The sequence below is a fragment of the Zalophus californianus genome, chromosome 9 (assembly GCF_009762305.2).
Source record: "Zalophus californianus isolate mZalCal1 chromosome 9, mZalCal1.pri.v2, whole genome shotgun sequence".
Classification (NCBI taxonomy): Eukaryota; Metazoa; Chordata; class Mammalia; order Carnivora; family Otariidae; genus Zalophus; species Zalophus californianus.
Window position 1 is genome coordinate 41,366,844 of NC_045603.1, and position 15,684 is coordinate 41,382,527.

At 38.4% G+C, this 15,684-nt stretch overlaps 1 protein-coding gene across 2 annotated transcripts in view; it reads right to left on the reverse strand.

The window, feature by feature from the left end:
- ZDHHC17 (zinc finger DHHC-type palmitoyltransferase 17) overlaps positions 1–15,273 on the reverse strand; it is a 93,750-nt gene extending 78,477 nt beyond the window's left edge. For both annotated transcript variants that reach the window (XM_027593141.2, XM_027593142.2), the window contains exon 1: positions 15,034–15,273. In XM_027593141.2, the coding sequence (XP_027448942.1) occupies positions 15,034–15,126 (93 nt within the window). In that variant the 5' untranslated portion in view covers positions 15,127–15,273. The remainder of the gene's footprint in view (positions 1–15,033) is intronic.
- Between the last annotated feature and the right edge of the window lie 411 nt (positions 15,274–15,684).

Here is a 15,684-nt window from a genome sequence, read left to right on the forward strand (position 1 = left end):
TCCAGTCGGCTTCATATAACCTTCTGTGCATGTGTGTTCAAATCTCCCTCTGCCTCCCTCTTATAAGGACACATATGATTGTAATTAGAGTCCACCTGGCTATCCAAGATAACCTCCCCATCTCAACACCCTTAATTTAATTGTCCCTGCAAAGACTTTTTTCCATTAATAATGTAACAAAGGTTCCAGGGATTAAGATTTGATCTTTGGGGGGCCATCATTCTGCCTACCACAGGACAGGAATAAAGATAGAAAAATGAGAAGTAAAGAGGCAAGTTCATACTATATAAGCTGGTGCTGTCTGTAGTTTCCTCTTGGCTATCAAATACCCTCAATCATTGGTAATAATGTGGCTCTTTTCTGTGGAGCATTCTGAGAATTCTGAAATTCACCTCATGGAGATAAACAATAACTCTTTCCTTGACCAAACTTTGGTCAGAGTCCTCTGAAGTCTCTTCTCAACTAGGCCTCGACCTTGTCCTCCCATATCCTTACTGGGACTGCACAGTCCAGCTTTAGCAGCTCAGAGAGAAATTCCCATCCTTGATTTCTGATCATCCTGACCTGCTTTCAGCAAGAGTCCTATTAAGTCAGTTCAGCAAGAATCCCCCTGTCCTTGATGTCTCCTCTTAGTATTTCTATCCACTGACCCCCTCATTCTGCTTATTGGCTATAAGTCCCCAGTTGTACTTGCTATATTCAGCACTGAGCCCAGTTCTATTCTTAGGGGCTTCTTCTCCCCCTATTGCAATGGTTCCTGAATAAAATTAATTTTTACCACTTTAACTACTGTCCAGCTCTGGTTTTCTTTGACAGAATCTCTGTAACATCCTCAGCTGTAGAAGAGGCGTTCTCCAGCTCACTTCTAAAAACTCCTCCTCAGCTCTTATGCTACTGGTATAACCCTGGAGTTGCTTATACTAACCAGGTAACTATCTTTTGGTAAGTTTCTTTCATGATGGCTCTAGCCTAACTAGCCTCTAAAGTGTTCACCTGGTCCAAAGGAAACAACTCAACATCACTACATAAACAGAGGAAGCCCTCTCTTCTGGCTTTTCCACGATAGGACTATTTTATGTATCCCTTACCTTTATGCTTCCCAAGGAAAGCAGCAGCAGCCCCCAGTCTCTGGGCCTTCAATAACTGCAGGCGACCCAAATCACACTTTTCCATGAATTCTCTAATACTCCACTAAGCATCCCAGCAGGCATCCAGCCATAGACACATTTTCCCTCCTGAAAAGTCCCCCAGTCTTTCAAAGAAATTGTTTGCAACCCACATAGAGGACAATATAAACACTACAGCATTCCCTTTTGGATTAATAACCCTTCAAAGAGCCCTTCCTCTCAATTAAGTCTCCTTTATTTTGTATAAGCTGGAGGTAACAGAGTTTCAGAACAAATCATGGCCACTTCCCAGCAAGTTCAGCATCTCTGTTTACACCACAGGGATCCTTTGTCAGCTACTGTCCTCAGCTTTGAGCTCCTGGAAAAATGCTTAGATGACACAAAAAGGTCCCACTTAATCCTGTTATACACAAGTATGTCATAAATTACTTCTTTCTTACCTAGTATTTTTCACTTAACGTTATGTTTCTGAGATTCTTCTGTGCTGATACATGTAGTTCAATACAACTACTAGATGGTACTCTGTTATATGAATAAACCACATCCAGTTTCCTACTGAGACTTTTTGCTACTATAAACCATACTACAATGAACACTCATACAGATCTCACCTGTAAAAGTTTCTCTAGGGTAAGCACCTAGTAATAGAACTTTTGGATAAAAAGATTTTAGTATCTTCAATTTCCCTACCATTAAATTGCTTTCTAAGATGGTAGTACCAATTTAAACTCTCACTATTAATGTTTGAGTTTTCCTTTCACTATATTTAGATTTACCAGACTTAATTTTGAGGAAATATGATGGGTACCAAATTACACCTTGTTTTAATCTGCATTTCCCTGAAGCAAAGAAAATTTATCCAGGAGAAATCAACTCTATCAATGCTGATGAAAACTCAAGAAGGATAAGGACCACATGCTGACCACTGGATTTAGCAATCTAGATGCTGCTTTACTTTGACAAGGTGGGGCACATGCCAGGCTGGATTGATTAAAGAAAAGATGGGAAGGAAAGGAACTGGGAACAGCAAATATAAGTAACTCTTCTGAGGAGTTTTGCTATAAAGAAGAGCAAAGAAATAGGGCAGAAGACAGAAGGTAAGTGGGATCAAAGAAAATATGGTTTGATTTGGGGATTTTTTTTTTTTTTAGGATGGGAGCAATGATCGTTAGTAGATATAATCTGATAAAGCCAAAAACTGACGATGGAGGAGTGTGAGAACCGCTGGAGAGATGCCATAAGTCAGCCTGAGAGAACAGAAATTAGTGTAACCAAACATATACAGAACTTTTATGTTGAAAACCACAAAACACTGATGAAAGACATCAAAGAAGATCTAAACAAACAGAGAGACATACCATATTCGTGGATTGGAAGACTTAATATGGTAAAGATGTCAATTCTCCCCATACTAATATATAAGCTTAACGCAATTCCTATCAAAATCCTAGCAAGATTTTTTGTAGATATAGACAAGATTATTTTAAAATTTATATGGGAAGGCAAATAAAGTAGCTAAAATAATTTTTTAAAAAATGAATAAAGAAAGCGGGGGTACTCAATTTCAAGACCTATTATATAGCTACAGTAATCAAGATGGTATAGTACTGGCTGAGGGACAGACACATAGATCAATGAAGCAGAACACAGAACCCAGAAATAATCACACACAAATATGCTCAACTGATCTCTGACAATGTAAAAGCAATTCAATGGCGGAAAGATAAGCTTTTCAACAAATGGTACTGAAGCCGCTAGACATTTACAGGCCACAAAAAGCCCAAAACACAAAAAACCTCAACCTAATTCTCACACTTTATGCAAAAAATAACTGATCCTGAACTTCAGTGTTACCTGTAAAACTATAACTGTAAAAAAGAAAAAGAAAATCTTTGAGATCTATGGCTAGGGAAGGAGAATCTTAAGACTTAAAAAAATACAGCCCATAAAAGTAAAAAGTTATAAACTGGACCTCATCAAACTTTAAACTTATGCCATGAGAAAGATCCTATTGAGGCTGAAAAGACAAGGTGATAGACTGGGAGAAAATATCTGCAAGCCAAGACAAAGAACTAGTGTCTAGGATATATTAAAAACTCAACAGTAAAATAAAGAATCAATTGAAAAAAAAAGGGGGCAAAAGGCATTGTTATGGGCTGAATTGTGTCCCCCAAAATCCATTTGTTGAAGCCAAGATGCCAGTACCTCAGAATGTTACTGTATTGGGAACTAAGCCCTTTAAAGGGGGAATTAAATTTAAATGAGGTCACCAGGGTGAGCCCCAATCCAATCTGACTGGTGTCCTTAAAGGAAAAGGATATCTGGACACAGACACCAGGGGCACCGTGAGCACAGAAAAAAAACCATGTGAGGACACAGCAAGAGGGCAGCCATTTATAAGCCAAAGAGTGGGACCTCAAAAGAAACCAAACCGGCTAATACCTTGATCTTGGACTTCCATCCTCCAGAACAATGAAAAAATAAATTTCCATTACTTAAGCCACCTTGTATGTGGTATTTCTATGCTCTAGCAAACTAATACAAAGAGACATTTCACCCAAGAGGATATAAAGATGGCAAATAAGCACATGAAAACATAGTATCATTAGCCATTAGGGAAATACAAATCAATACCACAATGGCTTATCATCATCTACTATTCAAATGGGCTAAAATCAAAAAGTATCAATACCAAATGCTGGTGAAAATGCAGAGATCAGATTACTCATACACTGCTGATTGAAATGTAAAATGTACAGCCACTCTGGAAAACAACTTGACAGTTTCTTGAGAACACTGACATACAACTACCATATAACCCAGTAATTGCGCTCCTGGGCATTTATCCCAGAGAAATGAAATCTTTTTTCTTAAGATTTATTATTTTAGAGAGAGACAAAACATGTGCATGGGGAGGAGGGGCAGAAGGAGAGGGAGAGAATCTTAAGGAGACTCCATGCCCAGGGCAGAGCCCAACTCGGGGCTCAATCTCAAGACCCTGAGATCACGACCTGAGCTGAAATCCAGAGTCAGACACTTAACTGACTGGACCACCCAGGTGCCCCATGAAAACTTATTTTTACTTTACCTGTACACAAATGGTTAAAGAAACTTCATTTATAATAACCAAAACCGGAAACAATCCAGATATCCTTCAACAGGTAAATGGTTAAGCAAACGGTAGTATATCCATATACCACCCAGTAATAAAAAGGAACAAACTAATGACTGACTGCTACAACCAGATGAATCCCCAGAGAATTATGCTGATTGAAAAACGCCAAACCCATAAGGTTACATACCACGATGATTCCATTTAAATAACATTCATAACATTAGAAAACTATAGAAATGGATAACAGATTAGCATGGTATACAAGGGCAATATGAAGGATCTCTGTGATATGAAATGATCCATATCTTTACTGATTCAATATCAATCTACTGGTTGTGTTATTATACTATAATTTTGCAAGGTGTTGCCACTGGAGGAACCTGGGTAAAGGGTACACAAGATCTCTTTGTACTTTTTCTTACAACTGCATGTGAATCTAAACTACCTCAAAATCAAAAGTTTAACTTAAAAATTATCAACTTAAAAATGTTAATTTGTACAATTTATCATAAATAAAATATGCCTTAACAAAAAGAGCTATGCAGTAGAAAATATTTTTAAAAGGCATACACATTTTTAAAAAGCCATCCAGATCAGTGTTGTCCAACAGAACTTTCTGCAATCAGATATATTCTACATTTCTATGCTGTCTCAAACAGTAGTCACTAGGCACACATAGCTAATAAACACTTGAAACTTGACTAGTGTGACTGAAAAGCTGAATTTTCTATTATATTCACTTTAATTAATTTACATCTAAATTGCCACATGTCACTGGTGGTGGCTACCACATTAAACAAGACAGGTCTAGACATTACAAATAATGGGAAAGAAAATTATATGCTACAATGGAACTACATCCAAAGTATATTCAGAAAAAATGCATTGGTTATATACTTTTACCTTCTACTATATAACCTTCTGTATTCCTTAAATATTTGACAATAATCATGTGTCACTTTTTTTAAAAGCCAAAAAACCCATACTCCAAACTAAATTTCTGATACCTTAAAAATTCATATATACTATTCAACAACATAGAGCAAATCAGATGTTAGGATAAGAGTTCAGAAAGTTTTTCTTTGGTCTGCTATGTTATGGTTCCAGATTCTAGTTTGTCGAAGTTTTTTTCCCCAAGGATAGTCTTTCTTGGATTTGGTTACATTCAATTATCCACAGAAAAAAAGAAGAAAAATAATGATAAAACAAGTTTAAATAATGGAAACTTATGAAATCAACTCAACTAACTTCTTACATAAACAGCTGAAAGATCTTGGATATTCACGAGCATTCAATCAGAAAGCAAAATTCCATTAGAAAGAATGTCTATAGTTTATTAATGATCATAGTTGCAGAATTACAAGTACAGAGTAGTGAATACTTATAATTACAGCAAAGGATGATAATACAAGCAACAGTGGGACTCTTCAAAAAGGTTTAGGTTTAAACCCAAGGTGCCTAGACTCAAGCCAGCAACACTTGTCCTCTCATCAGCTATTCCACAGATTTAATACTAAGAATATTTATCTACAACCCCTCAAACCCCTCCCCCTTGATCACACCTAGGGTTATTTCATTTCCTTTCAAGGAATTTTATTAATGAAAACATACTTTACCTTATACGTTCAGAATAAGCAGGGGAAAGAAAAAACAGAATAAATGGAATAAACAAAAATTTTGAAGAAGAGTGTTTTTAAGAAAATCCAGTTTTAGGATTTCAAGTCAAATGATAACTCAAAGAAGTGGACTTAGAGCAACTGCCAAAATTGAGTCCTCCCCAACACCTTTAACAAAAGCTGAGAGTAATTCTGACAGAGCTTTTCAATTATATAGTCAAAAATAATTTGTGTTTTGACCTATTAAATTATATGGCAGAATATATATAAGGATTATGGGTTTGGAGTCAGAGAGAGAGTTTAGGTTAATATAAGCTGCCAACTACTAATGACATGAACCCAAATAAATTACTTCACCCCTCTGACTGCTTCCTAATCTGTAAACAGTTCAATAATACCTGCTTTGCAGAACTGTAAAAAGTAAATGAGCAGAATACTGAAATAACCAAAATGTCCTTCAGTAGGTGAATGAATAAACTATGGTGCACCCACACAATGGAACATTATTCAGCATTAAAAAGATGAGCTGTTGAGTCATGAAAAAACATGGAAGAAGCTTAAATGCATATTGCTAAGAAGCCAATCTGAAAAGGCTACATACTATATGATTCCAATTACATGACATTATGGTAAAGGCAAAACTATGGAAACAGTAAAAAGATCAGTAGTTGCCAGAATTAACAGGGAGGGAGGGATGAATATAGACGGAGCACAGAGGATTTTTAGGGCAGTGAAACTATTCTGTACACTACTGTAACAATGGATATATGTCATTATACATTTGTCAAAACCCAAAGAATATATACCAAAAGTGAACCCTAAAGTAATGTATGAACTTTGGGTGATAATGATTTTGTAACTCTGATGCAGGGGAGGGTGGTGCAGGTGTGGGGACAACAAGTATATGGGAAATCTTTATACTTTCTGCTCAGTTTTGCTGTGAACTCAAAACTGATCTAAAAAATAGAGCCTATTAAAAAAACTTCAAGAATTTTTTAAAAAGTAAATGAGGGCATTTGCAATCACAGCTAACCAGTGCCTGGCAAATAACAGTCAATCAACTCCATGACTGTATTATCACTTTCACATCGCGCTGCACTATAAAAAAGGAGCAACTGAGTTCAAGCGGTTTAAACCTGGATTCTAATTCAGTTCTGCCAGTTACCAACAAGCAACTTATTCCCTCTGTGCCTCCATTTCCTCATTTGTAAAATAGGTATAAAAAAGTGTGAGAATTAAATGAATAAATATATATGCAAAACTGTTCAGGATAGTGACTAGCTCATAGTTAAAATTTGATAAATGTTAGCAATTACATTATCAAACCAAAGAGATAACATGAAAAGCATACAGTACAATGTCTCATACATTAAATGTCAAATCAGCTTCCTTCCTCCTCCTGTTGTAAACCTTTTCCCACATATTAAGTATGTATCAATGGAGAACAAAATGTGAGAGAGTTTTGTAAGAATCATCTCTGGAACTTTTTCAAAATATACATACCACAAATCCACATACTATAGAAACTTTAAGAGGTGTGCATGGAAATAGATGTATTCTAACAAAGTTCTCCATAAGATTCTAATACACACACACATACATTCTTAGTTCACAACCCATCTCCCACACAAATGCAGTTCTGATAAAGTTATTGAATATCAGTGACTAATGGGATTCAATGCACTGAAACATATATTTTAATATAAATTTCTTGGAGTTTCTATGTATTGTCCCAATAAGGGGCTGACAAATATAACCCACAGGTCAAATCTGGCTCACTACCTGGTTTTATATATAAAACCAGGAACACGGCACACCCAATCATTTCCATATCGTCTTTGGCTGCTCTCATACAACCACCACAGGGCTAAGTAATTGCTACAGAGACTATATGACCCACAAACTTGAAAATACTTACTATGTTGCCTTTACAGAGAGTTTCCCAACTCCTGGTCCAGATTATTCATACAGAACGCTATTCAGTAACTCTACTAGAACATTTGGCATTAAGAATGAGTTCAATGTAATTACAACATCTCTTAAAGCATGTAAAAAACTAGATGACTGGAAACAAGGCAAATAAACAGTGCTTTCAATTAAGAATATAGAGGACAGAAATAATTTTGCCTGCTAGCATTCCTTCTTTAAGGAAACTGTTCTCCCCCCAAGTCCAACCAAGAGATCTTAGCAAATTATAGGCCCTATTTCATGGTCATAAGAGTGGAAACAACCTAAATCAGGAAAATGCAGTGCCACTTCCCATCATGGAATAAGGGAAGACATGCAGTCCCTCTCTAATGGTTAGTTAAAATTTGAGATATATGGAAAAAAAAAAAGTCAGCATCCATGTCGCCACTATAGAGAAGAAAGAAGCTGCTCTACATTAGGAGAAAATAGAGCTGAAATGCAGAGATGAGACTAGATAGAAAACAGAGTCTTGGTGACATTCTCGGCTCAAGTTCCAGGTATCCTTGAGTCCAAATGCATCCCTGACATCCTAAATTAGGGTTATGTAAATCAGTAACTTCCCTTTTTTGCTCAAGTAAGTTTTAAAAGGGTTTGCAACTCAAGGATTCTAACACAACAAGCAAACTCTTCTCTTTAGCTCACGGAAGGGTTTATTTTTTTCATTTTTCATGAAAATAGGGATAGTTTTGCTCATCCCTCATTAAATCCTTCGTAAGTTAACAAATGTTAGTAATACAGAAACTTATTTTTAAAAAATTGAGAAGGGTAGGGGTGCCGGGGTGGCTCAGTTTATTATCTGCCTTCGGCTCAGGTCATGATCTCAGCGTCCTGGGATGGAGCCTCCCCACATTGGGTTCCCTGCTCAGCGGGGAGTCTGCTTTTCCCTCTCCCTCTGCGCCTCCCCACTTCATGCATGCACTCTCTCAATCAAATAAAATCTTTTTCTACGGCCATACCACCCTGAATGGGCCCGATCTCGTCAAATAAAATCTTTTAAAAAAATTTGACAAGGGTACAGTACAGTAACATCTTAATCAGTAGTTACTATTTTTCACTTGATTTTTCCTAGTATTAAAGAACTGAATTTTAAAAATATATGTTAACATATATGCAAAAATATATATATATGTTAACATATATGCAAAAAAAAAAAAAAAACCACACTTCAGGTACATTTATCCCCCTCATCTCCATCTCCTCAATAATAATCATTGATAATCAGAAAGACAAGCTTAAGACATAATATTGTGATTTATCAAAGATTCTATCATATTTAGTGCTTATTAACCCTAGAAAATGCAATAATCATATGACAAATTTTCACCAACAATTAAAACAAAAGCAAAAAATAATATCCCTTTATAACTCAGGAAATTAAGTTCTTTGCAATATCTCCTTTACTGAAAGCTGTAGTTTCACCACACTTTCAAATTAGCTGCCTGTGTAGTTCTATTTTAAGGATATTTTAATAGAAGATATTATCCTACCACTGGAAAATTATTATATCGGATGAAAATTTTATTTGTATATTTTATAAATACGATATCACCTTGAATCAATTTTTCAAACTCCAAAGTTCAAAGTATTTGATATTTAATTTTAAATTACCTTTCTGTACTAGAATCTAATTACAAAATAATACAAGAGTTAGATGATGCTGTCAAAGAGCATTTCACATAACCCTGATATTGAAATGCTTTTTGGATTATGTGGTTGTAAGAGGTTCTGTTAAAAAGCACACTGTATCAAGATGCCTTAACTAACAAATCCTAACTACCCTAAAATAACCTTAGGATACTCTCTAAAGGAAAAGAGGTTTGCCATGGGTTTTTAATTTTTAACAAAATTTTAACAAACTCACTTCTGTCTACTGTGAGGGATCTGAAGGCCTACAGTTAATCTTTTGTCATTTTGCAATGCCTTATTTTATATTCCCCATTACTTTGTGGCCTATCAAAGTACGAAGATCATACTTAGATGTTCAATAAACTCTCCTCATAACAAAGCACACATCTTTAAGAAAATTAAAGATTATAGAAAATTAAAATCAAAATAAGAAAAAAGCTTATAATAAAGTCCTCTGCCCATATTGCTTGAGAATTACTAACTTCTTACCACAACATTAATACTAACATGTATTGTGTTACTAAGTGCCAGACTCAACTTTATATATATTATCTGACTTAACCTTGACAACAACTTCATGAGGTAGGTGCTATTATACTCCCATTTTAGTCTGGAAAATTAGGACACAGTTTAGTAACTTGCCCAGGGTCACATAGCTAGTAAGTGGCAACACTAGGATTTAAACTCAAGCAGCCACACTTTTAATCTGTATCTTCTTACATCTATCCACTCCACAGTCCATTCTTAATAAATACTTTTGAGATGATGGTCTCAAACTAAATCAAAATAATGAGCAAAATAAAACAAAGAAGTCAAAACTGTTAAGTGGCATTTCTCACAGCCAAATATAATTTTTTGGTTTACAGGTCAGTAGTTTTCAACTTTGGCTTTTGCCACAATCTATGATGTCACCAATTAGTTGCATTTTCATTTTACATCTATTGATTCAGTGGTTACCAGGCTTAAGGTACAGTATTTTTAAATCTAAATTACAACTACATGACCTATAGCATTCTTCCTGAATAAAAAAAGGTATCAGATTCTAAAGACTTCCAGAAAGACATGTTTTAAAGGGAAAGAATATGCCAGTAACCTATTAGAAGAAAAACAATTTTCAAAGGAATTTTCTATCTACTTTCTGAAAGCAAATGATTTATTTATGTGTATACATGTGTATCTCTAACTACATAATAGGGCAAATAATAGTAATGGAAAAAGGCAAAATCATTTTCACTAAAGAAAAACTTCAAAAAGATTTTATAAAATCTGATGGCAAGAGAAGTAGTAATACTTTGGCTTAACGTTTGTTTGTTTGTTTGTTCTGGTTTGGTTTTTTTTTAAGATTTTATTCATTTATTTGACAGAGAGAAACACAGCGAGAGAAGGAACACAAGCAGGGGCAGTGGTAGAGGGAGAAGCAGGCTTCCGGCCTAGCAGGGAGCCCAATGCGGGGCTCGATCCCAGCACCCCGGGATCACGACCTGAGCCGAAGGCAGACGCTTAATGACTGAGCCACCCAGGTGCCCTTGACTTAACGTTTTAAACAAAGGAAAAAAAAATGAGACATGAATATGGACAAAATTAATGTGAAGCAAAAAATGTTGCTATTTTAAAAAAGAGAAACTAGAGAAAAGGCAGTAACAGAAGTTTTGAAATTGATTAAAAAGGGAAGCAAACAAGAGATGAAAGCCCTAGATAATCTAGGCAATCCAGTTCAAAGCTCTTGAGTCAGATCTTGCTGAAACAGAGAGCCCCTATAATAATACTCTGGCAAAAGGAGGTATTGTGGCCTCATTCTATGAAAGAGCTAGGACGGCTTACTGAGGATATACTATGGCTGAAAGGGAAGAGTGGTGATAGCAAGGCAGCTGGATTGTAGACCAACATATGGTCTCTATCTCCCTGCTGAAGTCATTCTTCTAACCATTTGAGGGGACAGAAATCTGACACTGCTTACAGGCTAACCAATTCAGCACTTATTTGCTTCTGTTACGTGTTTCACAAGATGTATATATATATATTCCCAACCAGATCATTAACTTCTGGAGAGCAGAAGCTATCCTAGCCTATTTTATTTTCACCCATATAACCTAGCACAGTGCTATGCATGTAACGGATAGATGCGCAAAACTACAATCACAACATCAGAGTTTAAGAAATCTTAAGAGATCTAGCCTAGCCTCTTTCTTTTTATCTGAGATCAGGGCCTGAGCTGAGATCAAGAGTCGGACGCTTAACCAACTGAGCCACACAAGCGCCCCTAGCCTATCTCAAAAGCAAAGAAACTAAGAGTAGTTAAATGTCCAATAGCCTAAAGTCACAGAGGTAGGATTAACATCCCTAATCCCATGATAATCAGTTCATCTTTTTCCAAATAGCCTCTAATTTCTTCCATTATGATAAAATGAATAATCACCTACTTCATCAGAAAACAAAGTAAGAGCACCAGTATTCACTACATGCTAGGACTTTCAGAAGGCCAGATCTGCTTGGCAGCCTATGTGCCTTGGTCTGGGATGACTGCTTTATAAACATTATATAAACATTTATAAACATTATTTCTTTTACTTAATACAATAAATACTCTAAGAGATATTAACCCAATTTTACAAATGTAAACTGACCATGGTAACAGCAAGCGGCAGAACGCAGATTCTGTTTGTCACCAGTGGCTCTTAACCACTATCCTATACCACCTCTCGTTGAATTTAACACAAAAATCCCAAAGTCTCAAGAGTCCAGCACAGTATCTGACCCAAACAAAATAAAGAAATGTTTAAAAGACTGACTAAATGGATGGGTCATTTAATTAATTAAAAAGTATGGTTCTCTCATAGTAAATACTTCTAAAAAGCAGCTTTCACTGTTCATCTAATTACATAATCCCCTGAGAAAGGGTTTAATAGTGAGCAGTTTGCATACTAACAGAAGATTTAAAGAATGGCTAATTTCCTCATCCTACAAATAATTCATCTGTTCAACAAAGATTAAGTGAGAAACTATTTTTGTGTCACAGTGTTAAATTCGAAGATAAGTAAAATAAAACTTTTTACTACAAGATTCTATTCCATAAATTAAAACCCACACAAGTCTCTAAACTACTTACCAAAATCAAAATACATGTCGTACATCTCCCTCCTTCTTTGGTAAAGGAAAAAGAAATAACATTAACTGAACACCTACAATGTGACAGTTCTTAATCCTCAACATACAGTCTCGCTTAATCCCTTACAGCTAACTGAACTAGGCCACATCTCCATTTCTGATGAACAAATTTGGGCTTTAAAAGATTAAGTACTTGTCTCAGGTCCCTTAGCTAATTACTACAAATTACAGAATTGGAACCTAAGTCTGTCTGACCAAAAGTCTATGTTCTCTCCTAAAAGGAGTTCAAAGTATTATTTTATTTGCTCACCAAAGCATAGAATGGGTTTCTTTCCAAGGGAGACTGAAAACACTGCTTATTTTAACAACAAAAAAAGAATATATTATCACAATCCTCACAATAGCCTATTAGTTATTATCATTTCATACCATTATTATAAATGATGAAGCTAGAACTCAGAGAAGTAGCTTGCCCGAGAACATACTGCAAGGAAGCAGAACTTTACCAGATCCGCACCAGGTGTGCATGCAACAGTAACCACAAGAATAATGCAGAAAGATCTTAGCTCTTGTAATTCTAAGCTTAAGATGCAAAACATCTAAATTAATCAGACCTTGTGTTTGCTAGGTGAAAAAGAATGGTAGGGGCGTCTCCGTGGCTCAGTCGTTGGGGGTCTGTCTTCGGCTCAGGTCATGATCCCATGGTCCTAGGATTGAGCCCTGCATCGGGCTCCCTGCTCAGAGGGAAGCCTGCTTCTCCCTTTCCCACTCCCCCTGCTCATGTTCCCTCTCTGGCTGTGTCTCTCTCTGACACAAGAAAGAAAGAAAAAGAACAGTAGATATCACTTATATCAACTACCACTTTCAATGATAAGTCTATTTTCTAATAATATTCTTTAAATAGCAACCTGAAGACTGGTCTCTAAATTTCAAGCCTACAGGCCATTTTATTATTACAAGCAATATCTCTCTGGATCTGTTACCAGTTAAAATTATTCCTAAAGTACCAAATAATGTACTATTTCACAAAGCAAAGGTCTGTTAAAAGAACAATATGTTAAAAATACATAAAATCAACATTTAAGCATTTGAAACTTTCACAGGAATAGATGAATAGAAATATTCCTTAGCAATATTTTCAATGCATCATCTGAAAACTTTATTTCTTGGCATATTTTTAAGGCCTAAGTGTGAACTAAAAGAAAGGATGCATCCAATGCCAGTTCTAAAAATGGTACTACCTTGGTCACAAAAATATTTAGTTTTACTGTACAGCTGTTTCTCAGAAATCCAGAGGAGACTTTTCTACTGAGAGTGGCTCAAGCATATTCCTAAGGAACAGTCCCACCTGTTTCTAGTAAATCAAAGTGATGAATAAGAGGATGGTTGAGTATTAATACACAGCATGTTTAAGTGTGCGTTTTTATTTACATTTTACTAAATAATAAAAGCATGCCTTAACCCAAAATTCAGAAATAAGTAAAATCATTCTACTGAAAAGTAGAATGTACTTTCTAACCAGAGACTTCCATGTTTGTTCCCCCCACTACAACACAAAGGTTGTCTTCTTCCCTTAACCTCATAAAAACTACAGGAGTTCTTCAGGAAGCTTTGCCACTGCCTGATCCGCACCTAACTGTGGATCATTAAAAACTTGAATGTACCACAAATTACTTCCAGTACTGAACTAGCACTAGCTCAGCTATAAACTAATAAGAGGTAAACAAGTACAGAATGTGACTGATCCTGGAGCGGGGCACTGTTTACTTACATGGGAAGATACTCATGTTGTGATGGGAAACGTGTTGCACTGTCCTCCCCTGGCTCCAAAAAACAAACAAACAAAACAAAAAACGGTACTTTGACAAGCTAGCGTAATCGGGGGTCTATTCCCAAAAGTTCTGACCTCTCTTTAAAGCTTAAAGACAAACGCTCAAATAAGGATACAAGGTGCCCGAGGTGCTGCCTGTGGCATAACCTGGAAGGACACCACTTTATCCAAAAACTGTTCTCCCCCACAGTGATGAGCTAAATGGGAGGAACAGATACTGTCATTCACCGTAGCGAAGCAAAAGAGAAAAAATCAAAACCAGACGCGCTCCCTCCTCGCCCCCGAGAAGCTTGGAGCAGGACTAGGGGCGTTAAGTTGCGGTTCCAAACCAGTACCAGGCCCCCGTCGCCTGTGCACCCGCGAGCAGCGTGGCGACAGAGCAGAACCATCAACATCTCCACCTCTGTCCTCTAGGCACAGCCAGGGACTGCGTCCCAGAGCCCGCCCCGACCAGGCCCGCCCCGCTATCTCCACCCCGTTATCCGCTCGCAGCTGCGCTCGGGCCTGGATTTGCCTCCCCGCCCTCCCCAACTTCGGCACGTTCCACTACCCCGACACGGTTAGGCCACAGCCCTCGGCAAGTCGGGGGGGAGGGGAAAGGTCGGGACCCGAAGGGCGAGGAATGCGCTCGGTGCCGTCCCTCACCTCTGGATGGAGAAGGGGCACGCAGCCCGCTTCGGTATCGTACTCATCCGGGCCGTCCGCCATCTTGGTATTAAATCCCTCCTCCCGCTGCATGCCGGGAGAAAGCGTTTCACCCTCGCGGGGCTCGGGCGCTGCGGAGGGCACGCGCGAAGGCGAGCTCGAGCCCCGCCGGAGGCGATGCGGCCGCCTCCTCCGCCTCCTTCCCCTCCCCCCGTGCCGCCCCCCTTTGCCCCCACCCCACTCTGAGGGCGGGGGCGGGGGGGAGGGTCCCTGCGCGCGTGCGCGCGAGCCGGGCCAGCCCCGAGCGGGAGCGCGCTCTGGTGCACTGCGCTGGGCCAGACCGGCGGAAGGCTCTGGGCGTGGGCAGCGCGGCCCGGGGGCGGGCCCCGGGCACGAGGCAGATGTGCGCCGCTGTCCGCTCCAGGGAGGCGGTCAAGAGACGACGCGGTAACGCGGGAAACCTGGCGGCCCGATGGGAGCAAGACGGAGCTGCGGCACAGCGTAGCGGAGTACTGGGGGCCTCGGGCTGCCGAGGCGGCGCACGCCCACGAGCACCTTGTCCGTCTCCGAGACCCCTTGGACTCCTTCCCAGGGACCGGGGCAGAACTTTCACCCGGCTCCAGGTACAAGGCTTTGGGCTTTTAGGCTTGA